The 24086-nt window shown below is 53.5% G+C and overlaps 1 protein-coding gene across 4 annotated transcripts in view; it reads left to right on the top strand.

The window, feature by feature from the left end:
• The first annotated feature begins 4948 nt into the window (after nucleotides 1-4948).
• Nucleotides 4949-24086, top strand: part of LOC100358962 (putative beta-lactamase-like 1) — a 34264-nt gene continuing 15126 nt past the window's right edge. The window contains exons 1-2 of one of the 4 annotated variants that reach the window (XM_002716029.5): nucleotides 4949-5236; nucleotides 19995-20063. In XM_002716029.5, coding sequence (XP_002716075.4) covers nucleotides 20052-20063 — 12 coding nt within the window. In that variant the 5' untranslated portion in view covers nucleotides 4949-5236; nucleotides 19995-20051. Of the gene's footprint in view, nucleotides 5237-7044; nucleotides 7382-9970; nucleotides 10334-19363; nucleotides 19727-19952; nucleotides 20064-24086 lie in introns of those variants that run through there. The other 3 variants (XM_070079118.1, XM_051857973.2, XM_070079117.1) reach the window with 3 other exon arrangements.

Below are 24086 nucleotides of genomic sequence, written 5' to 3' on the forward strand. Positions count from 1 at the left end.
AGCGAACCACAGACAGAAGATCTCTGCCTGCCTGTCTCTGTCACTCCATCTCTCTGCTTTTCAAATAAATGAAAAACAAATTTAAAAAAAAAACTGTGCAGGAAATACATGTAATCACATATAACATATGATTCAGCTCTTTAGTGCCATGGCCATATTAGAATAAACTGAATTTTTTTTAACTAAAGGAATAAAATTATAAAATGAGAGAATGGAGAAAGGATAAAATTTGCAAGAGAAAGGGATGAAGGGTTTAGGGAAGGGTAGAGGAAGTAGGGATGGGGGAGGTGCTTCATGGAAGCCAAATCTTCATCTTCCTAGAACACGTGCTTCCTGAAATTGACTCTTTTTTTTTAGACTAATTTTTTACCCCTCACAATTTGATCTGGATGGTCTGTCTCTGAGGGCTTTATTTGAAAGGCAGGGTTACAGACAGGCAGAGGCAAAGAGAAAGGTCTGGTTCACTCCCCAAATGACCTCAATGGCCTGAGCTGTGCTGATCCAAAGCCAGGAGCCAGGAGCTTCCTCGGGGTCTCCCACACAGGCTGGTGCAGGGGCCCAAGGACTTGGGCCATCTTCTACTGCTTTCCCAGGGCATAGCAGAGAGCTGGATTGGAAGTGGAGCAGCTGGGTCATGAACTGGAGACCATAGTGGATGCCAGCAACACAGATGGAGGCTTAGCCTACTATGCCACAGGGCTGGTCATGTGACTGGCTTATTTCATTTAACTTAATGCCCTCAAGGTTCATCCATGCTGTAACACGTAGGAATTTCCTTTTTAAGGCTGAGTAGTATGCCAAGGCAGGTACACACTGCACTTTGCTTATCCATGTATGGACATTGAACTCATTGCTACCTTTGGGCTGTTATGGATAATGCTGCTATGAACTTGAGTGTACAAACATCTTTTGAAGACCCTGCCCTGATAGCTTTAGGGTATACCCAAAGTGGAAACAGTAGGGCAACTTGCCCATTTTTTGCTTTTAAATTTTTGATGTTCAGGGGCTGAGCTGTGGCAAAGCTGGTAAAACTGCTGCCTGCAGTACCCGCACCCCATATGAGCACTGACTTGAGTCCCGGCTGCTCCACTTCCCATCCAGCTCTCTGTTATGGCCTGGGAAAGCAGTAGAAGATGGCCTAAGCACTTGGGCCCCTGCACCCGCGTGGGAGACCTGGAGGAAGCTCCTGGCTTTGGATCAGTTCAGCTCAGGCCTTTGTGGCCATTTGGGGAGTGAGCCAGCTGATGGAAGAACTCTTTTTGCCTCTGCTTCTCTGTAACTCTGCCTTTCAAATAAATAAATAAATCTTTAAAAAAAGATTGGCAGACAATAAAATTAAATGCAGCTACATACTTTTACCAAAAAAAAATTTTAATGTTTTGGGGCCGGCGCTGTGGCTCACTTGGTTAATCTTCCGCCTGTGGCGCCGGCATCCCATATGGACGCCGGGTTCTAGTCCTGGTTGCCCCTCTTCCAGTCCAGCTCTCTGCTGTGGCCCGGAAGGGCAGTGGAGGATGGCCCAAGTGCTTGGGCCCTGCACCCCATGGGAGACCGGGAGGAGGCTCCTGGCTCGTGGCTTTGGATCGGCGCAGCTCTGGCCATTGCAGCCTATTTTGGAGTGAACCAATGGAAGGAAGACCTTTCTCTCTGTCTCTCTCCCACTGTCTAACTCTGTCAAATAAAAAAATTTTAATATTTTAAATATTGTACATAAAATACTGGATTTTTAATAAAAGATTTACTTATTTATTTGAAAGAGAGGGCGAGGCAGAGACGGAGAGAGAGGGGTCTTCCACTGTGTCTCCCACATGGGTACAGGGCCCAAGGACTGGGCCATCTTCCACTGCTTTCCCAGGTGCATCAGCAGGATACTGGATCAGAAGTGGAGCAGCCGGGACTTGAACTGGCGCCCATATGGGATATCAGCACTGTAGGTGGTGGCTTTACCCACCACATCACAGTGCCGGCCACCAAAAATAGGACTTTTATATAAGCATAAAACAAACTTGCCATGATTTTGTAACCTTCCAACGCATTTTACATAATTTAACTCAAACCACTATCACCTCACCAAGTCAGTGGGTCATCCTTTGAGAGATCCAGTGATCTGACTGGAAGCCCCAAAGTCAGAAAACTCAGTTCATAATTCTAAATCTAAAGCATTGTCAGAGGTTAGAAACATTTGGTAAAAATAAAAATAGATTGATAATATACATTTAACCTGAGCACTCTAACCAAAGCTGTGGACCAGATCTAACCAGAATTAAGGTGATCAATCATCAAAAAGAGGCAGATAATGTTAATTCCTTTAAGACTTAGTTCTCCCAAATAATCAAGGCTCAGTAAGAGCAACAGAAAAACACACGAGACATTCCCCAAGATGCATAACATTCTCATTATTTCAGTCAGCTACAACAGTACAGGAAACCTTGATAAAAGGATTAGCATGCAGGACCAGTTGTGGCGGAGCAGATAAAGCCACTGCCTGGAAGCCGGCTTGCCCTATGGGCGTAGGTTTGTGTCCTGACTGCTCCGCTTCCGATCGAGCTCCCTGCTGACGGCTTGGGAAAAGCAGCAGATGATAGCCCAAGTGTATGGGCCCCTGCACCCATGGGGGAGACCTGGAAGAAACTCCTGGCTCCTGGCTTTGGCCTTTCTCAGCCCCGGCCATTGTGGCCATTTGGAGAGTGAACCAGCTGATGGAGAATTCTCTCTCTCCCTCTGTAATTCTGACTTACAAATAAAACAACATATTTTTTTAAACGGCTCTATAATTGTAATCACAAATATTTTCAAATTACAACTGGGTGACAAAAATACTTAAAATAGATGTTCACAATGACTCAGCAACTTAGAATATTTTAGAAAGCACTGCAGAGTTTCAGACTTTTCTCCGTCCGGGTCTCAGGACCTACACTGGCGGGCGGTAGTGATCCGAGAGTTCTGGGTTTAACAAGGCACGTGTTGGCCTCAACTGCGGACTCCAGGATCTTAAACAGGTGGGAAGAGGAATTTCCACAATCTAGCAAGCAAGACAGTGAGAACTCTGGGTGAGAAGGGCCAGGAGGCCAACTCCCACTAGTCTAGAAAAATTTAGCAGGGAGTTTGTTACTGGTTGGGGGTAGGGGGGTGGTACTCGGAGAGAGTCCTGTGGGTTCTTTTCTTCAGCTTAGTATAGAAATAAAAAGCTGGCAAACAATTTGCAGAGGCAGAAACTTTTATTAGACAGAAAAGAAACTTACTTGCCTGAGCGGGACACTGGCTTTGAGCTAGTGTCCTGGGTTTTTAAGGCATTACTATCTGTTCATTGGGTCATTCTGTGGGGGTTCCCATGAGAGGGGGTGGGGTTCATATACTATATGTTGATTGGCTTGGGGCTCATGGAGATAGTGGGGTGTCTCCTGGAGACAGCCCATCTCCCACTTAGGGGCTTGGCCCCCTCCTCTGCCAGCTCTGGGTGGAAGATTGCAACTAACTTGAAGGTGTGATTGAAAACCTCAAGGTCACACAAGATAGCCCCGGAGCCAGTCTGACTCTCTCCATGGGCCCAGTCCCGCTCTGCCAGCTCTGGGTGATTGCACACACCCTGAGGGTGTGGTTTAAGGTCGCAAGATCACACATGCAGTACAAGAAGCTATAGTGGGGGATACGCAGGTCAGCCAGCTTTAAGGGACAATTCTACCTGTGTCCAAGGGGCCCACAGACCCCCCAGCCCCACTGGCCAGCCTCAGAGGTGGAACTCATGGCCCTGCAGGGGTCTGGCGCTGGCTACAAATAGCAGTTTAACGTGAGCCATGTTCTCAAAATGGCAGCAAAGGAGGTAGGGGAGAGGAGACTCGTGGCACCCTTCAGCGGGGAAGGCCGATGGAGACCAGGCGCTGGGCCGCAGTTGTCAGTCTCACCTTTTCACCCTCCCGGAGTCTGAGACAAAGAGGAGGGGCAGTGAACAGACCGTGGCTGGTCAGACAAGCCAAAGAGGGCTGAGAGGGCCCAGGCAGAGTGTGTGAAGGAGAGTGAGCTTGGGGCCGGCGCTGTGGTGCAGTGTGTAAAGCCGCCGCCTGCAGGGCTGGCGTCCCATCTGAGTCCTGGCTGATCCACTTCCAATCCAGCTCTCTGCTGTGGCCTGGGAAAGCAAGTGAGCAGCATGGGCCTCTCATAGGACGCTCCTCCTGCAGGAGTCGGGCAGAGAGACTGTGACTGGAAGAAAGGAAGGAGAGGCCACGGTGGCTCCAGGACAAGAAAGCGGGCAAGCCCTCGCCTCTGTGAAACACTGGCAAAGAGACGTTGGGTGCCACAAGACAAGGCAGGAAGAAGGCTGGAAGTGCATTCCTCAGAATGAGACTGCTCAGAACTCACCTCTGGGCCTCAAAAAAGAATTCAGCCTGTGGCATAGCAGGGAAAGCCACCGCCTGCAGTGCCAGCATCCCGTATGGGCGCCAGTTCAAGTCCCAGCAGCTCCACTTCTGATCCAGCTCCCTACTATGCCTGGGAAAGCAGTGGAAGATGGCCCAAGTCCTTGGGCCCCTGCACCCACGTGGGAGACCTAGAAGAAGCTCCAGGCTCCCAGATCAGCACAGTCCAGCCTTTTCAGCCATCTGGAGAGTGAACCAGCAGATGGAAGACCTCTCTCTCTCTCTCTCTCTCCCTGCCTCTCTGTAACTCTGCCTTTCAAATAAATCTTTAAAAAATAAAGAAAGCATACACACTCATCTTTTTTGCCTTATTTCCAAGTTTTGAGTCATTTTTCTCTGCAGCCATTTGATTCCTGGGGGCCCAGCCCAGAAGTGTGCTGAGTGAGTGTGGCGTTGCTAAGGCCTGCATCGCTTGGTGGTTGTGAGGACGCTGTAGGATGACGCTTGCAGGTGCCTGTCAAGGAGCCTGGCACGAGGTGGGAGCTTCTGTATGGCCATCACTCACCTTATTGTTACATGGCAGCTGGGGGGCGGGAGGGGAGCTACTTGTGATGCAGCAGGGAGGGTGGCCTTTCTCCTGCCATGGAGGGCACAGAGGCAGGGTGCTGGGGCCCGTGTGCCTCCCTACCGTAATGCTGGGAGACCTGCTCTTTCTTCTCAGGAGCCTCCATGGGGTCCTTGCTTCCTCCAGCATCATGGGAGCGCTGGTGGTTTGGCTGATGAACTACAAGCCAGTCTTGTTTGGGTTCCTGTTCCTTCTGCTGTTGCTAAGCAACTGGCTGGTCAAGTATGAACCCAAGCCCGCCCCCTCAGGGTGCCAGAAGGTGAGCGAGAAGGGGATAATGGGACATTTACAGCCAAAGTGGGGGCGGGGGGAGGATGTGGAAGGTGCCAGAATAAGGGGGAAAGGCTGAGGAATCCAAGACTTTGGCCTAAGTCCCCGCCTTTCAGCTTCTGCTTGGTTGATGGTGGGCCAATCACTTCTCTCCCCAAAGCTTCAGTTGGGTCAGCTGTAAGGGGACACTCCCTCTACCCGGCTTCATGTTGGTTGTCAAAGCCGTTTGGGAAGCAGAGATGACAAAAGTGGAACAGGTGAACGGGACAGACCAGAGACGCGAGCACACAGATGGGCATCTGAAACGCCCTATTGGAGACAGCGGGAATGTATAAAACACCTTGTAGTGCGCTGTGGATGTGTAGGCACAGTAGAAGGAGCTTAGGAACTGGGCCTCAACATCAACGCTATTGGCAGTTCACCTGGGATAATCCTTTGCTGCACGGGTGGGGTAAAGCTTATTGGAAGCCTGGAAGCATCCCTGGCCTCTACCCACAAGAGGCCAGCAGCACCGCTGCCCCATTTGTGACAAACAGAAATATCTCCAGACAATGCCGAATGTCCCCCAGGGAGGGCAAAATTGCCTCCCATTGAGAACTACTAAAGAAAGGCACAGGAAAATAAATACTAAATGCAGGATTACCATTGAAAAGAGGCTGCTCGGAGGAGAAGGACTTCAATTGTATTTGTGACATTTTATTTCTTTTTTTTTATTAAAAGATTATTTATTTGAAAGTCAGAGTTACACAGAGAGAGGAGAGGCAGAGAGAGAGAGAGAGAGAGGTCTTCCATCCACTGGACATCCACAATTGGCCACAACGGCCAGAGCTGCGCCGATCTGAAGCCAGGAGCCAGGCGCTTCCTCCAGGTCTCCCACATGAGTGCAGGGGCCCAAGGACCCGGGCCAGCCTCCACTGCCATCCCAGGTCACAGCAGAGAGCTGGATCAGGAGAGGAGCAACCGGGACTAGAACCGCGCCCATATGGGATGCTGGCGCTTCAGGCCAGGGCTTTAACCCGCTGCACCACAGTGCTGCCCCGACATTTTATTTCTTCAGTTGGTGGGATAATATCAACATTTGTTGATTATCTACTCTTTTTTTTTTGCGTATCTGAAATGTTTAGATTTTAAATGTTTTTAAAGACAAGTAGTTTGTAGCTGAAAAAAAAAAAGTGTTCTTTATTGTTAAGGAGCAGGAGGCAGGTGAGGGTTAGAAAGACAGGGGGGGGCCGGTGCTGTGGCACAGTAGGTTAATCCTCCTTCTGTGGCACCAGCATCCCATATGGTCGCTGGTTGGGTCCCAGCTGCTCCACTTCCGATCCAGCTCTCTGCTATGGCCTGGGAAAGCAGTAGAAGGTGGCCCAAGAGCTTGGGCCCCTGTGCCCACGTGGGAGACCCAGAAGAAGCTCCTGGCTCCTGGCTTGGATCAGCTCAGCTCCGGCCAGCCATTGCAGCTACTTGGAGAGTGAACCAGTGGAGCTGGGCTGATCCAAAGCCAGGAGCCAGGAGCTTCTTCTGGGTCTCCCATACATGTGCAAGGCCCCAACGACTTGGGCCATCTTCTACTGCTTTCCCAGGCCATAGCAGAGAGCTGGATCGGAAGTGGAGCAGGCAGGACTCAAACTGGTGCCCATATGGGATGCCAGTACTTCAGGGGGTGGCTTTACCCGCTATGCCACAGCCCCGGCCCCTAGGATAACATTTATAAACCACTTGACATGGAGCAGGTGTTTGGTGCAGACTGGCATTCTCATTATTAACCAACGTTTCACTTTTCCCTGGGGCTGGGGAGCTCAGGAGGAGGCAGAGAAACCAAAGACCCCAGAAGCCAGCCCCACCAACACCACCATGAGCCCAAAGGAACTGGAGAGGTTGAAGGCCTGCTTTGCCCTTCAGGACAAACTCCTCGAACGGCTTCTGTGCAGCGAAATGAAGCTGAAGGTCTTAGAAAACCAGATGTTCGTCCTATGGAATAAAATGAGCCGCCACAGACGCTCAAGCAGACACCGGCAATTTCCCTCGAGGAGACACAGGAGGAGGCACGGCTCGACGGTCTCCACCTTCTCCGATTGTACTTCCATCTCCCTCGCCTAATGAAGAGGGGGTGGGCTCGCCTCTGCTGCCATGACCTTGACTCTGCGTACTGGCCTGTTTTGTGTCGCGAGAACGAAACACGGGAGGCTGGGTTTATTTGGCTTCTAGCTCTGGAGGTCCCAGAGGATGTTGCTAGTGTCAGCTCCTGGTCAGGGCTTCGTAGCAGCCAGCAGCTGTCCGGGCGAGTGTGAGAGGGAAGTCATGTGGGGGAGGATGAAGGAAAGCAGAGCTCATTCTGTAACAATGGCTCCAGTGCTGTAACTCTCTCAGTAACCCACCCAGGCCTGTGATCCCTGATCCAGTCCCCCGAGGCAGCCTTTAGTCCCTTCCAAGGATGGTGCCCCATCCCCCAGGACCTAATCACTTCCCATTAGGCCCCGCCTCTAGAAGATTCCACCACTTTCATACTAGGGACCACCCCATACCAGGGACCACGTCTCCAGCGCATGAACCCTTAGGCAACAAATCATAACCAGACTGCAGCGCCCGGTAAAACCCCATCAAAGGCTATTAAACGTTCCTGGTGGATCACACTGTAGGGTGCCCAGGAGTCAGGAGGTGGCTCAGAGGCTGAAAAATCATCGCTGGAAAAGATAACCTGTGCACAGCCGGTTAGCAGGGTGGCAGCTAACACAGGCACAGGGCTGCACAGCCCAGCCCTTCCTCTCAGCTGGGCCACCTCTACCCTGGTCTAGGGACCTCTGCCGGTTCCCCTGAGTGTCCTTGCTGCTGCCCCGGCCCCCCGGCTGCACCCACTCTGCACCCAGAGACCAGAGCAGGCTCCTCCAAGCATGGCTCTGACCATGTTCCTTGCCTGTTCTTGGGCCCGCATCTCACTGCCATGGCCGACCGATGGACCTCTGCTCCTTCCCGTGATGGTCAGGCCCTCCGTGGCCTGATCCTTTCCCCTTGTCTGGTCCCTCCCCTCTCACACCTTGAACTCCATGTCAGCTCCTCCTAAACATCACTCATTTGTGGACCACTTTTGTGTTTCCTGCTCCAGCCAGGAGCCACCTGAGTCACTCAGCGCTGTTCCTTTAAATGCATTGCTTTTCCTAAATGGGTTTATCAACAAAGGAAAGTAAATAATAATTTCTTTGCAAATTAAAACAAAACCAGTATCTTTGATTGAAATAGAACACAACTGTAAACAAATAAAGACAGTGAAAACAAAATCATATTAAGTTCCACTGAAGGGTCTGAGATTGTAAGTTTTGTATTAAAAAGAGTTTGTGGGGAGGAGCGGTGCTGTGGCCCCAGCAGGTTAAAGCCTCGGCCTGAAGCACTGGCATCCCATATGGGCACTGGTTCTGGTCCCGGCTGCTCCTCTTCTGATCCAGCTCTCTGCTATGGCCTGGGAAAGCAGCAGAAGATGGCCCAAGTCCTTGGCCCCCTGCACCCATGTGGGAGACCTGGAAGAAGCTCCTGGCTCCTGACTTTGGATCAGCACAGCTCCAGCTGTTGCAGCCACTTGGGGAGTGAACCAGCAGATGGAACACCTCTCTCTCTCTCTGTCTCTACCTCTCTCTATAACTCTGTTTTTCAAACAAATAAAAATAAATCTTAAAAAAAAGTGGGGGCAGGTGCATGACACAGCAGTTAAGTCACCACTTGGATTTCCACATCCCATACCTGGAGTCCCAGCTTCACTTCGACTTCTGATCCAGCTTCCTGTTATGCGCACCCTGGGAGACAGCAGGTGCTGGCTCAAGTACTTGGGTCCCTGCCACCCACTTGGACATAGTTCCTGGCTCCTGACTTTGGCCTGCCCTGCCTGTTACAGGTATTTGGAGAGTGAACCAGCTAATGGGAGCTCTTTTTCCTCTCTCTCTCTCTCTGTCTTTCAAGCAAAATAAAAATAGAAAAAAAAGTAAAATATTTATTTATTTATTTATTTGAAAAGTGGAGCTACAGGGAGAGACAGAGAGATTCTTCATCGGCTGTTCACTCTGCTCATGGCTGCGATGGTTGGGATTGGGTCAGGTCAGAGCCAGGAGCCAGGAACTCCATCTGGGCCTCCAGTGTGGGTGGCAGGGGCCCAAGCACTTGGGCCATCTTCCGCTGCCTACTCAGGCGCATCAGCAGGAAACTACATTGGAAGTGGAGCAGCTGGAACTCATACCGGCGCTCCAACATGGGATCCAGCTTCATGGGTGACAGCTTAACCCACTGTGTGCTGGCACACACACTTTTTTTAAACAGTGAGATTAGCAAGTGTGAGACTATGAAGAAGTTATCACTGGACGGAGACTTTTCTCCAGAGGGAGCAGGAGATGACATCTGTCACCCAGTGTGTGACGTGTGTGACTGAATGCTGTGCTGCTGTCCCGCCTCGCAGCACAGTCGGACACACCTGAAGCAGACAAGCCCTGGACACATCCGCACCTCTGCTCACAGGGTTTCTCCCCTCGGGATCACTTCCCTTTCCATTTCCTCCATCCGACCTCCTCACTTCTTCCAAATCTGCCTCCGCCAGAAAGCTCCCCTGCCCCTGCTGCAGTGAGCCCCCCCCCCCCCCCCGCAGTGCTCAGCACGCAGACGGCAGCGCGTCCTGCTGCGATGTGATCTGGACACGTTGCCAAATTCCCTCCCCACCTCCAGTGAGACCACGAGCTCTGAGCACAGCACATCATCTTGTGCCTGTTGTTCCCCGCGTCACTTGGTACAATAGCCAGTATACACTTGGTGCTCCATAAATAACATCTACGATTGTTGATCATGGTTTTATGTGCCCTGCCATTTTCTCTGCCCTCTTATTTTTATTCATGTGGGAGACAGAGACAGTGACACACACACACACACACACACACACACACAGAGTTCCCACTCACTGGTTTACTCTCCAGGTACTTGGAGCAAGCAGGGGGACTGAAACCAGAAGCTGGGAACCCCATCCAGGTCTGTCACTTGGGAGGCGGGAGCCCAGTCGTTTGAGTCATCACTGCTGATCCCAGTGTCTGTGTTAGCTGGGAACTGGAGTCAGGAGCCAGAGGTGAGCACCAAACCCAACCACTACATTTGGAATGCAGGCGTGCTAATCGGCAGTGCTAATTATCAGTCCAAAAGCCTGCCCTTGCCCCTTAATGTTTTTTTTTTTAAGATTTATTTATTTATTTGAAAAGCAGAGTTACACAGAGAGAGAAGGGGAGGCAGGGTGGGTGGTGGTCTTCCATTTGCTGGTTCACTCCCCAATTGGTTGCAACAGCAAGAGCTGCACCAGTCCGAAGCCAGGAGCCAGGAGCTTCTTCCAGGTCTCCCATGCCAGCGCAGGGGCCCAAGGACTTGGTCCATCTTCCACTGCTTTCCCAGGGCATAGCAGAGAGCTGGATCAGAAGTGGAGCAGCTGGGACTCGAACTGGAGCCCATATGGAATGCTGGTACTGCAGGTAGCAGCTTTACCCACTACGCCACAGCGCTGGCTCTCCCATGTGGGAGGAGAGGCCCAAGCACTTGGGCCATCTTCTACTGCTTTCCCAGGCCATAGCAGAGAGATGGATCGGAAGTGGAGCAGGCAGGACTCGAACTGGAGCCCATTTGGGATGCCGGTACTGCAGGCGGCAGCTTTACCCACTACGCCACAGAGCCAGCCCTTGGAGGACACGTGATGGATGTGCACTCTGGGTGGGCAACTGTGATGCTGCCTTTGCCTTGAGAGGCCTGTGTCCTGACGATCTGCCTGCTCTGCAAAATGGGAACTTCAGGGTGGTCACTCTGCCTACTCCAAAGGTCTTCTCTGGCCTCCGATCACCTTCCTCAGTCTCCAGAGGTTGCCTTTGAGGACAGAATGCTGATTTCAGGGTTCATTTGGAGTTCGATGCTTAGGGAAAAGTGCCCTCTCCTAGCAGATGTCTGGGGCAGGACAAACTCCAGCTGATCTAGCAAAACATCCATGAGCGTCTCAGGACATAGATCAGGGTGGAGGGATAGACAACCTGTTGCCCCCTCTCCTAGACAGGCAATGCTGGACAGCTGACTGCAGCTGCCCAGGCCAGGGTCCACGGCATCGAGCCCATTACGCTACTGAGTCTGTCATCACCAGTACCCCGCCCACTGTCCCCAGCTGTGGGAGACCATACCTGTGTCCTGCTCTCTAATCACGGCAAGGGCATTGCTCCCAGCTGACCACAGCCACGACAATGTCTTCATCACGGGCCCGCACACCCATGGTTTCTTCCTCTACCTGGGTGATGTCAAAGCCAACGAGAAGAGCACTGGGTAGTGCCCTCGTAAACCCAGGATTTGTTTCATGCCCTGATAAAGGTCCTTCCACACTTGAACAGAATGCCACCTGCCTATGACCCTTCATGATAACCCCAGACCTGAAGGCACGGCAATGTTCCCCGTCCCAGCGACGAGCCATTCCTGAGTGTGCAGTACACAGATTCCATTCTTTTGTGCAGCTTTTCTGCTGCTGGATGGAGAGAATTCATGATGTGCAGCCACCCAGCTCTCCTTGAGGTTCTCACAGATCCTCAGTCCAGGTTGTGCTGCACAACCACACAGCTTCGGGCTATTTGCTGGGCACCCAGGGGAGTTGTCATATTGGCCGATGTCCCCTGTTGTTTCTGGATTGATGCCTTTGCCCACGTCGAAAGCTCATGTAGGCAAACGGCTACAGGCTATGCCTCCATCTGAGCCTTGGGCTCTTTCCCAGACTTGGCCTGGCCTCCACCGCCAGATGGCTCCGGCCTCCGTGGTAGACTTCGTCCTCTGGTTGCTGACCCCTCACCGTCTGCAAGGGCTGCTCCAGCCGGAGCCAGCAGCGCAGGAGTCGGTTAATGACAGGGGCATGGGAGCACAGGCAGAGACTCTCAGCAGTTTGAACTCTCAACTGTTTTTCATCTTTTAGAGGATGTTTCGGGAAACCCTTTTCTTGTAAACTTGTACTCAGAGGAGCCAGACCTCCCCCAAACAAGGGATGGCTGAAGCTGCAAGAACCCAGTCTGAGTCAGGAGTTGGAATGCACAGGGTAAGAAGATGAGCATTGCAAGCAGAAGAGGCCTCCGTCCACACATCCGGGAGACCTCCGCAGCTCTTGCTTTAAAATCCCTGGCAGGGGCCGTAATTGTGAGCCGCAGTTATGGGCCCAGCTGACTTCTACTCCTGCTGTGGCCTTTGTGGGATGAGTCCCTCCGTCAGGGGATGGACCCAGGAAAAACGACACGTGTGAGATGGCAGGAGGGCTCTGGAGAGGCCTCTGCCTGCACGGCAGAAACGGGCCCAGCTGGTCTCTGCTCCGACAGGGTCTCCAGGGTCCTCGGCGCCGCGAGCTGTTGCCCAGGTGCCTGAGCCAGGCTCTCAAGACTCGCTCATCTTTCATCTGTGAGGGTGGGGGTCTCTGTTCCGGGGCATACCCCATGGCGTTTCCTCTGTGCCCCGGTTCCTGGTACCTCTCACCATGCGGTGTTGAGAGATCAGACATCCCTGTACTCAGCCCCACTCAGCTCGGCCCCTCTCCCAGGAGTCTCCCCGGGAAAGGCCCGTCTGCGCCCACGCTGCGCGTCTTTGCTGTATTTACCTTCACCCAGGACTCCGATGTCCCGGATCCCAGCCTCAGTGCTCGGGTCCCTTCCCTTGGTGCTGGCCTTCAACATCAACCCCGCTGCCTGCCGATGATCTCCTAAATTCCATCTCCGGGACAGAGCTCTTGGCTCTCCCAGCCCCTCCCCCATTCAAGGCCCTTTACTCCCAGTAGAAGTCAGCGGCCCCTCCCGCTGCCCAGGTGCACAGCGCTGGATCTGTTCCCACACGTACCCAGTCCCAGTCCACCAGCAGATCCTATCAGCTGCGCCTTCAAAGTAGCATCCCTGGAAGCAGACACTTTCCTGGCCCTGTGCTGCTGGCCCTCACCCCTCGCCCTCCACCCCTCACCACTCACCCCTCATCTCCTACCCCTCACCCCTACCCGTCACCCTTACCCCTCACCCTTCACCCCTACCCCCCACCCTTCACCCCTCACCCCTCACCCCCACCCCTCACTCTTACCCCAGCCCCCCGCCCCTCACCCCTCACCCCTAGCCCCAACCCTTCACCCTTCACCCCCCACCCCTCACCCCTCACAACCCACCCCCCACCCTTGCCTGCGTGGGAGCAGTCTGCTGGCCGGCCTGCCTGCCCCCATCATAGGTTCTCCACACAGAGCCGAGGTGTTTCTGGGAAGGTGTGAAGCCCATCATGCTACTTCTCAGTTTCACACTCTGGGAAGGTCCCCGTCTCACTCAGAGGTGGAGCCAAAGTCCTCCCTGTGATCCGGAATGTTCTAGATGGCCTTCCTGGCCCATTCCCGACTTTACTCGCCACTCCGCTCTGCACTGGGTGAGCTCCAGCCGCGACCTTTTGCTCGTCCTCCCCTAACACCAGACGATCCCACCTGAAGGTCAGGCCGCCAGCTGCTCCCTGCCCTGAACACTCTTCCTTCGCTGCCCACAAATGCTAGACATTTCACCCGGGTGAATACACCCCTCTCACCTGGCTCCACTTACTCATTTATTTCACAGGCACAGAGACAGAGAGAGCGCCCATCTGACGGTCACTCCCCAAATGCCCACAGCAGCCTCGTGCCTGAGGCTGCAGCTGGGAGCCAGGGACTCAGTTCAGCCCACCTGTGGCTCCATGAGCCTCACTGCTGCCCCCCAGGACCTGCACCAGCAGGAAGCTGGAATCAGGAGACGGAGGTGGGCAGACGTGGGACACAGTCCGCCATGGGACACCGGTGTCTTGATCGACACCTTCACCAGCAGGTTAACCAGGCACCTGCCCTGCCTTCTCTGGTGATATTGACCGTATTTATTGTGCTGCCCGCAATGTGGGATAAGCTCTCTGAGGTCAGGGGCCTTTGTGTTGCTTGTTCACTGATACGCTGGAAGCATCTAGAACAGAGCCTGGTGCTGATGAGGTGCTCAATACATGGGTGTTGGCAAGGAAAGTCCTGTGTTCTCCCCAGGCCCGCGTGTAGAACATGATCAGCGACAGGTCAGTGTCTGTCCAATGGCTATGTGGATGGACGCATCACTGAATCCATGAAAGCCTGGCTGGGGAAAGTGCTCAGTGGCTCCTGCTGTCCTTTGAAGATTTATTTTATTTATTGGAAAGAGAACAGATTGGGGGGGGGGATGGGGAGAAGGAGAGGGAGGGAGAGAGGGAGAGATTCATCTTCCACCTGCTGATTCACTCCGTAAATGCTGGCAATAGCCAAGGTTGGGCCAGGCTGAAACCAGCGACCTGGAGCTCCATCCAGGCCTCCTGTGTGGGAAGCAGGGCCCCAAGCACCTGGGCCATCTTCTGCTGCTTTCCCAGGTGCGTGAGCAGGGAGCTGGATCAGAAGCAGAGCAGCCGGGACCGGAACTGGCACTCTGAGATGGGATGCCGATGTCAAAGTGACAGCCTAACCCACTGCATCACAATGCTGGTCCCTCTTCCTCTATCCTTTAGGAGGGAGGTTTTCCCTTTTAAAGTCTAATTTGTCCTTGACTTTGTCTCAGCCACTCTTCTCAAGAGTCCTGCTGCTGGGAGTGAGGATGGTCACGTTCTCCCTGGGAGGTCTGGGGGACTGGTGGTGACAGCAGTGGCAAACGTCTGTTGAGCACTTGCTATGTGCCAGCCACCAGCCTGTGTGCTTCCCCACGATTAGCTCGTGCAATCCGCACTCCCTCCCCAAGGGGCTAGGTTCTGCTTCCTTACCCATTTTACAGATAAGCACATTGAGGCTTAAGAGAGGCCAAGAGGGGCAGGTGCTTGGCGCAGCAGTTAAGTTGCACAAGCTGGGACCGGCACTGTGGTGCAGCAGGTTAAGCCTCCATCTGTGCTGCCAACACCCCATATGGGTGCCAGTTCAAATCCCGGCTGCTCTATTTCCAATCCAGCTTCCTGCTAATGTGCTTGGGAAAGCAGCAGATGTCCAAAGTGCTTGGGCCCCTGCACCTACGTGGGAGACCTGAAAGAAGCTCCTGGATCCTGGCTTCAGCCCTGGCCATTGCAGCCATTTGGAGAATGAACCAAGACCTCCCTCTATCTGTAACTCTGCCTCTCAAATAAGTAAATCTTAAAAAAAAAGTTGCTGCAAAGCTCTATAGTTCTGCATACATACCTATGGACTTATTTCTAAGTGTACAGTTTAAAAACTTCCCAAGGGACCCCAAATCCCATTAAGCTGAGTAGTAAAAATGCCACTTCAAGTGTTAAAGTGACAAAATTAAGCATTAAAGTGATCATAATGATAAAATTAAGTATTAAAGGGATCATATAAATATGATCAAGTGTCTAGTAATAAGAAGAGATAGAAATAAAAAGGAGAGAATGTTCCAACAAAGGAAGCAGGCCACACAGCAGACTCATAGAATGACAATTGCTTTAAATAGCACTCTGACCTCAGAATCAGCCCTTAAGGCATTCCGTTCTGGCTGAAAAGCCCAAGAGAGAATTTCAGGCATGGAAAGCCAAGACACTGTGGCAAAAACAAACAAACAAACAAACAAACAAAAAACAACAACAAAAAAAACCCTACATGTGAGACCTTAGTGAAAAGGTGTGAGAGGAGAGGGAGGAGAGAACTTCCACTTTGCCTTTGGCCCTGCCTAAATACTGATGGAGACTGTGACTCAAAAGGCTTCCATAGCCCGGTCAACTCATGGGAGAGCCTTGGGTGGTCACTGACATCATACATAAGAGTATTGTTAAATTAACAATAGGAAGTCACTGTGCACTAACTCCCCATGCAGGACCTCTGTCCTAAATGAGTGGTACTATGAGATTTAACTGTAAAACTTGTTCTCAGTTTTTTATATTTAGTGTGTGTATGTGTGCATGTGTGTGTGCACAAATAGTTGAAATCTTTACTTTGTATAGAGTTGGTCTTCTGTGTGTAAAGTTAATTGAAAATGAATCTTAATGGAGAATGGGACTGGGAATGAAAGAGGGAGGAGGAAGTGGGGAGGGAATGGGCGTGGGAGGATGGATATGGTGGGAAGAATCACTGTATTACTAAAGATGTACTCATGAAATTTATACTCATTAAATAAATGGCTTCTAAAGAAATTGCCCAAATCTCCTATCAGAATGCTTGGTTGGAGTCCTGGCTGCTGCACATGTCATCCAGCTGTTTGCTAATGAGTTCTTTGGGAGGCAGCAGATGATTGCCCAAGTACTTGGGTCCCTGCCACCTATGTGGGTGACCTAGTTGCTGGCTGTTGCAGGCATCTGGGGAGTAAACCAGCAGATGAAAGCTCTCTCTGTCTCTGTCTTTCAAATAAAATGAATGTCTACGTGACCAAAGTCACATAAGTAACAAGTGGCAGAGCTGGGATTTGAACTCCGGCCATCAGGCTCAAGCCATCTGTCCACCGGGTGGGGTTTAGTTCACCAAAGTAAGGATTTTGCATTTTTCCCCTGAAGAGCAGGAGGCAGCCATGGAAGGTTATGTAAGCAAAGGATGGGCATGATCTCTCATCTACGAAGAGGGAGGATAATTCCTCCCTCATGGGGCTGTTCTGGGTTGTTTCCTCGGTTCACAGACCGGATCAGGGTCTAGGGGAAGAGAGGTTCAAATTATCCAGTTTAAAAGAGGCAGCCGCAGAAGTTTTACACACGGGCATCTACTGCCATCATGTGGCCACTCTCTGTATGGCATGCTGCCGGCTCTGGCTGGTTACATCTGGGAGGTCCAGGGCTGTCTCTGTGCTGGGAACTCGGTGAGTGACCAGGGGAGCTCCCAGAGCGGGGCTGGTGCCCCAGGCTGAAGACTGTGAAACCCTGGAGTGGATTCAGCGATAGATTTGGCGACACACACACCTGAGCCCGGTCCTCTCACTGAAGCAGCCAGCAGCCTGCTGGAAGGAGCAGGAGGTCTGGGGAGCAGGATTCTGGGTTTGAATCCCAGGCCTGTCACTTCCTGAAGTTTCACTTTTACAAGCCTCAGTTTCTTCAGCTGTACAATGGTGGCAAAGCAGAGCCAGCCTCACAGGGCTGCTGGCAGATGGATGCACACACCACAGAGAGTCTGAGCACGCCTGGCACTCAGCCTGGGTCCCGGAGGCAGGCCCGGCCCACTCTGAGCTGCAATGAAGATTCCCCGAGGGGCCAGGTTTGATGGCAAAGAGCCGGCTCCCAGCTCTACTGAACTTGACCTTGGCAAATCATTTCCTCTTGGAGCTACATGATGTGGGGTTCCAACAAAATCACTCAGATTCTGCCCACGGGGACTATAGAAGAGGACCTGCAAGTTTCCAGCACAAGACCCTGAGTGTGAGCAAAGGGAGATAATAACTCAGACCTCATCCTGCACTGCAGAGGAGCTGGCGCCTGGGGGCGTGGGCCTCAGCCAGCATCCGCATCCCCTGGGAGCCAGCAAGAAACCGAGTCCCTGGGTCTGCCCCCAGTCCACTGGCCTGGACCTGCAGTTAACATGAACCCGAGCTGAGTTGGAGACGCTGGGCCGGGCTGCTGGTTCTCAATCTTGACCATGCAGAATTGCCCAGGGCTTCAAAAATCATGGCGTCCAGGGTCCCTCTCACTCTGGGGATCTCGGGTGGGAGTCAGACACAGGTGGATTTTTGTTGTTTTGAGAGACAGGCACAAAGGCACACACACAGAGCACACCCATCTGCTGATGGTTCGCTCGCCAAAAGTCTACAATGGGCCAGGGAGTTTGAAGCTGGGAGTCAGGAACTCAATCCAGGTCCCCTATGCAGGTGGCAGGAACCTGATTACTCCAGCTCTCACTGCTGCCTCCCAGGGTCTGCATTAGCAGGAAGCTGGAGGCAGGAGCCAGAGCCGGGTCTGGAATGTGGAATGCAGGTATCTTAACCACTACGTTAAATGCCTGTCCCGACGTCTCTGGTTTTAAGAAACTCCCTACGTTACCCCAATGTGCAGCCTTATCTCGTGCCGGAAGGTAAAAGCATGTTATTGTTTATGTAAAAGCAATAGAGGAGATATTCCAGATGTCCCCTGGTCTGATACCCACCACAGGGGCTGGGAAGTTTGGTGTCAAACCCAAGTCATAGCAAGAAGTTGGCTTTTGTGAGGCCCTTGCTAGGTGCTGGGCCCTGGGCTGCCTGCTTGCTATCTTTTTTTTTTTAATATTTATTTTAGGTCTTTAAAAGGCAGAGTGACAAAGAGAGAGGAAGAGACAGTGAGAAAGAGATCTTATGTCTGCTTCACTCCCCAAATGGCTGCAGTGGCCGGGGCTGGGCCAAGCCAAAGCTGGGAGACAGGAGCCAGGAGCCAAGAGCTCCATCAGGGTCTCCCACGTAGGCGGCAGGGGCTGAAGCATTTGGGCCATTATCTGCTGCTTTCCCAGGCGATTAGCAGGATGGGAAACAGAGCAGCTGGGACTCGCACCAGTGTTCAGATATGGGATGTCTAGGTTGCAAGCAGTAGCTTAACTGAGGCACAATGCCAGCCTTTATTTTTTTAAATTCATTTGAAAGGCAGAGTGACAGAGAGAGGGAGAGACAGAGATGGGCTATCTGCTTTCTAAGCACACTGCAATTTAATCCTCACACTAACCAAGTATTATTATTATTTTTAAAAATGTATTTCTTTGAAAGAGAAAGAGAGAGAGAGAGAGAGAGAGAGAAGAGAGAGGCAGAAAGAGAGACAGAGACACACAGAGAGATATTCTATCTGCTGGTTCACTCCCCAGATGGCTGCAAGGGCCAGGGCTGGGCCAGGCTGAAGCCAGGAGCCTGGAGCTTCATCATCCACACGTAGGTGCAGGGGCCCAAGCACCCAGGCCATCCTCCGTTGCTTTCCCAGGTGCATTAGCAGGGAGCTGGATTGGAAGTGGAGCAGCTGGGACTCACTCACATGGGATACGGGCAATGCAAGTGGCCATGACACCAGCCCCAAGAACAGGGTGTTATTAGTCTCCCCATTTTATAGACAAAGAAATAAGGAGGTGTCACGCAGGCATGGAGAGAAGTGGAACTTGAACCCAGCTGATCTGAATATTTAAGAACAGGGCTTCACATTGCACTCCTTGGATCCCCAGGGTCCTCAGGGGTGTGAGGAGGTGGTGTGGGGATGGGCGGAGTGAGGCAGGGCCTGTGGTCAGCAGAGGCCAGATCCCGGTGTCCACCTTCGCCTGTCTCCCACACTGGGCAGGCAGAGCCTCCACTCTCGTGCCCGGCTGCCAACGGCACTTGGGGTCACGTGGTACTGCCGGGTGCTCTCCGGCAGATCTGCCCCATTCCCCTGCTGCCGGGGACCCCAGGAGATAATCCCCACGGCAGAGGGCACTGGGAGGGATTAGCGCTGGGCAATCACATGCCACAGCTGGCGGCCCCTGGAGAGCTTGGGCAGAGCCTCAGCCCCAGAGGCCATTCCCGTGCCCTGGAGCACAGCGGGCCCCCCAGAGATGCTGGCTGGCTGAGCCTTCTGGGAGAAGGTAAGTGCCTGCCACGATCCTGGGGGCCTGCAGGGGTCCTCTCTGGGCAGGCTGGCGAGGGAGGAGGAGTTAGATGTGGGGGCCAGTAGGGTGACCAGCTGTCCCTGCGATCAGGCGGGTCCTGGGCAGACTGGGGCAGTGCAGAAGAGGGGCTGCCTGGCCGCCTCTTCCCCTGTCTGCCCCCTCCTCCGTTTGCGCGCCTGTCTCTGTCCCCTCTCTTTTCCAGCCGTGCAGAACCTCTTTTGGTGTTCATTTCTCCTGCTCGCAGGGGGTCCCGTGGCCCTGAGTCTTCAAGGAGCTGGGGTCTTCAAGGAACCTTGGGAGAATGAAAACCCAGGTGAGAGGCCCAGCCCCCAGAAGCCTGCAGACACTGCCCTAAATCCCCCGCAACATCACCCTCACGGCCGTGGGTCACACTTCTGAGCCCACGGTGCCAACCGGGGCCGTGCTGGGGCACTGGCTGCTGACTGCACGACAGACCGGAGCGGCGCTGCTCTGCTTCCCAGCTCCGGCCTCTGCACCGAGGGTCCCCAACCCCCCCCCCCACCTGCTCAAGGATGCGCTCCTGTTCCTCCCCCAGCCACGCCCGTGCGGAGCGCTCTGCACCTGGCCTGTGGCTCAGGGGAGGGAGTGCAGCTCTGGCCCCCAGGGGAGCAGCTTTCTGGGCGCTGTGCCTGATCTCACTCAGCCCCGCCTAAGCTCCGTGTGGTGCAGGCACCGCTGGGACCCCCACCGTGCAAAGAAACTGGGACTCCCAGAGGTGACGGCAGGTGTTCAGAGCTAGAGGCCCCAGGCCCTCGTCTCTGGCCACCCCCACCCCGGCCAGCGGGCTCCGTGGGGCAGAGGCTGCCCGGTGCACATCAGGCTTCCCTAAATGCCCGCGGTGACTGGGGCTGGGCCAGGCTGAAGCCAGGAGCCGGGAGCACAATCCAGGAACCCAAGTCCGTGGGCCATTCCTGCTGCCTCCCAGGCTGTGCATTAGCAGGAAGCTGGGAGCTGAGCCCAGGCATAAGGTATGGGATACCGGGATACCTGTGTCTTTCCTGCTAGGCCAAAACCTGTCCCGAGAATCTTCCCTGCCTGCTTGGACAATGAATGGGGCTGGCTCAGAGCGGGTGGGGGAGGGAGCTGAAGGTGAGTGACTGGGATGCAGTTGGAGGAGGGCAGGAGGGGAGGGGGAGGCGCTGGGGGAGCCATGTTGGGGGGCAGGCTCATCCTGAACCCCATCCCTACACTTTCCAGCTGGGCAGGCCGAGGGGAGAGCCCACTCGTGGCTTCTGCCGTGTCATTGTGAGCCGCTCGGATCCGACCTCCGGGACTGCAGGGATAAATCCACGGAACTGGCCACAGAGGCAGGATGAGGCTGGACCCCAGAGGAGGGCCATGAGTTTCCAGGGGCGCAGAGGCCCTGGGCCCGCGTTGAGGTGGGGGTGGGGCTACTGCACCGCTGGAATCACAGCTCTGCCGTTCTCTGCCCCGACCTCAGCACCAGCGAGGCGGCTCCTGTCTCTGAATTTCCTCCCTTAGCTGAAGATGAGATGCGCACGGCCCTAGTGTGCCGCAGGTGCCACAGGTGCTGCAAGCCCTTCCGGGGGCGCCCTCCCCGCCCCACCCCCCCAGCTCTTGGCTCACAGCTGCCAATTCCAGGCCAAGCGGGCAGGCAAGCCGGGCAGCTCTCTGCTCGTTGCTCCTTGGCTCCGCCTGGCTCAGGCTCAGTCCCAGCCCTGCTGTCTGCTCCAGCACCCCCGGGTGGAGACGTCCTAGTGCCCTGGGGTCTTCCGTGGTCTCATTTTGTGCAGTAGAGGTGCCACTGACATACAGTTCTGAGATTTTTTGACAAAGGCACATGATCTTGTAGGCACCACCACACTCAAGATAGAGAGCAGCTCCATCACTCCCCAAATTCCCTCTGCTCTTTTGCAGCCTGTGCCATTGTTGTCCAATGGTAGTTTCCAGAATGTTAGCTAAGGGGTATTACACAGCCTGCAGCCTCTCGTGTCTAACTTATCTCATTTGCCAAAATGCATTGGAACTTCACTCATCTTATTGCATCCACTTTTTCTTCCTTTATATTACTGAGTAATATTCCAGTGTGTGGGTGTGCCACAGCTGGTCTGTTCCAGGGGCTGAAGCGGCTGCCTGTGGGCTGTATAAGGCCCATGAAGTCCTTTGTCTGGCTTTGCCAAGGCAATCACGGGCAGGACTTGAAATTCAATAAATCTGTAGGTTTTTTTTTTTTTAAGATTGATTTATTTATTTGAAAGGCAGAGTTACAGAGAGGCAGAGACAGAGGCAGAGAGAGAGAAAGAGAGAGAGAGAGGTCTTCCATCTGCTGGTTTACTTCCCAGATGACCACAGTGGCTGGAGCCATGCTGATCCGAAGCCAGGAGCCAAGAGCTTCTTCCAGGTCTCCCATGCGGGTGCGGGGGCCCAAGGACTTGAACCATCCTCTACTGCTTTCCCAGGCCGTAGCAGAGAACTGGATTGGAAGTGGAGCAGCCAGACTCAAACTGGTGCCCATATGGGATGCTGGCACTGCAGGTGGCGGCTTTACCCGCTATGCCACAGCGCTGGCCACCACTTTTTAAAAAAATTTACTTGAAAGACAGAGTTACAGAGAGAAGGAGAGACAGAGATCTTCCATCTGTTGGTTCACTTCCCAAATGGTTATAATGGCTGGGGTTGGGCCAGGTGGAAAAGCCAGGAGCCTAGAACTCCATCCAGTTCTCCCACATGGGTGTCAGGGCTCCAAGCACTTGGGCCATCTTCCATTGCTTTTCCAGGCCATTAACAGGGAGCTGAAATGGAAGTGGAGCAGCAGGGACTCAAACTGGGTCTCATATGCATTGTCTATGTTGTGGGCGGCGGCTTAACCCATTGTGCCACAACTCTGGCCCCGGCCGGCTAAGTGTTAAGTTGATAATTTAGTATGGCCCACGAATGATGTTATAAATATCCAAGTAGACCTTGGCAGAAAGAAGGTTCCTACCCCTGCCAGCAACTGAGCGGCATTCCAGTTGTTTCTGGCCTTTTGAAATAAAAGAGTGAAAATGTGGTATCAACGTGAGCCCCAGATTCGAGAGCTGGAATTGACTTTGGAACTCAAGTGCGATTTCCTGGTGTAAGAGTGAATGCTTGAACAATGGGCCAGCCCTCTGCTTCAACCATCGAGGCAATGAAGGGAGGGGGAAGGACTTGTGGACTCGGGCGGTGGACTCGGGTGCTACAGCTGAGACAGGACCCAGGGCTTCTGAGCTGCGGACAACGTGAGGCTCGAACGCACGCTCTGCCGGTGCTGGGCTGGGGGCCAGGTCAGAGGCGCAACAGCCCAGGGGGCCGACGCTGGGGGTCAGGCAGCGAAGCCAGCAGTGAGTGGCATGGTCCCGGCTCCTCTGCGGGGTGCAGTCGGCATAGAGAGGAGGGGGGAGGCTCCCAGGGGCCTGTGAGCACAGTGCTCCCAGCTCAGATGTGAGCCACCATGTGTTTTTGGCAGCGTGGCCCCAGATGCTGCGCTCACCACTCCACGACTGGCCATGCAGTCCCACGGTGGTGCACCCCACAGAAGCTAAAATGAATAACCCAGAGCCACAGGCACCTCCCGGGGTGACACAGCTGGAGGAGGATCACATGGTAGGACCCCACCGGGAGAAGCTCAAGACCACGCAGACCGGTACTCCAGGCCGGGAAAGCATCAACACGTGCGTCACAAAGACGAATGCCAAGATCAGGCTGGGTGTGAGCAGAGGGACTGGGGTCTGCAGAGGGCCCGGGGGCTTCCCTCTGCCTGGGGTGAGCTGTTCTCATCTATTCACGCGGGTCACAAGTATTTATTAGGGCTGTTCCTGGGACCGTTTTCCCTCCCAAAATATTTATTTATTTGAAAGGCAGAGAGAGAAAGAGAGCGAGCGAGCGAGCGAGCAGGATCTTCCATCTGCTGGTTCACTCCCCAAGGGGCCACAACGGCCGGGCTGACCCAGTCTGCTGCTTTCCCGGCTGTATTAGCAGGAGCTGGTTCAGAAGTGGCGCAGCCGGGACTTGAACTAGTGCCACATGCCAATCTCCAGGGACTGTTTTAAGCACAGGGTTACCATAGTAAACGAAGCAAACCCAAATCCCTGTTTTCTAATGGACTGGGGGTGCCGGGCAGACAAAGTGAGTAAGTCACCCGGTGTAGCATAGTTTAAAATGTAAAGATTAGAGGCAAATATGGTAAAGTGTTAGGATTTAACAAAGCAAGGTGATGGATGCCTAGGGTTCATGGTAAGCCCCCCCCCCCCCCGGCTCTTTCTCTCTCTCCATTTTTCAAGATGCTTAACCTCTTTGGTAACTCTACCAGGCCAGCAGGCTGGGGGAGGAGCTG

This window comes from Oryctolagus cuniculus, chromosome 7, assembly GCF_964237555.1.
Source record: "Oryctolagus cuniculus chromosome 7, mOryCun1.1, whole genome shotgun sequence".
Classification (NCBI taxonomy): Eukaryota; Metazoa; Chordata; class Mammalia; order Lagomorpha; family Leporidae; genus Oryctolagus; species Oryctolagus cuniculus.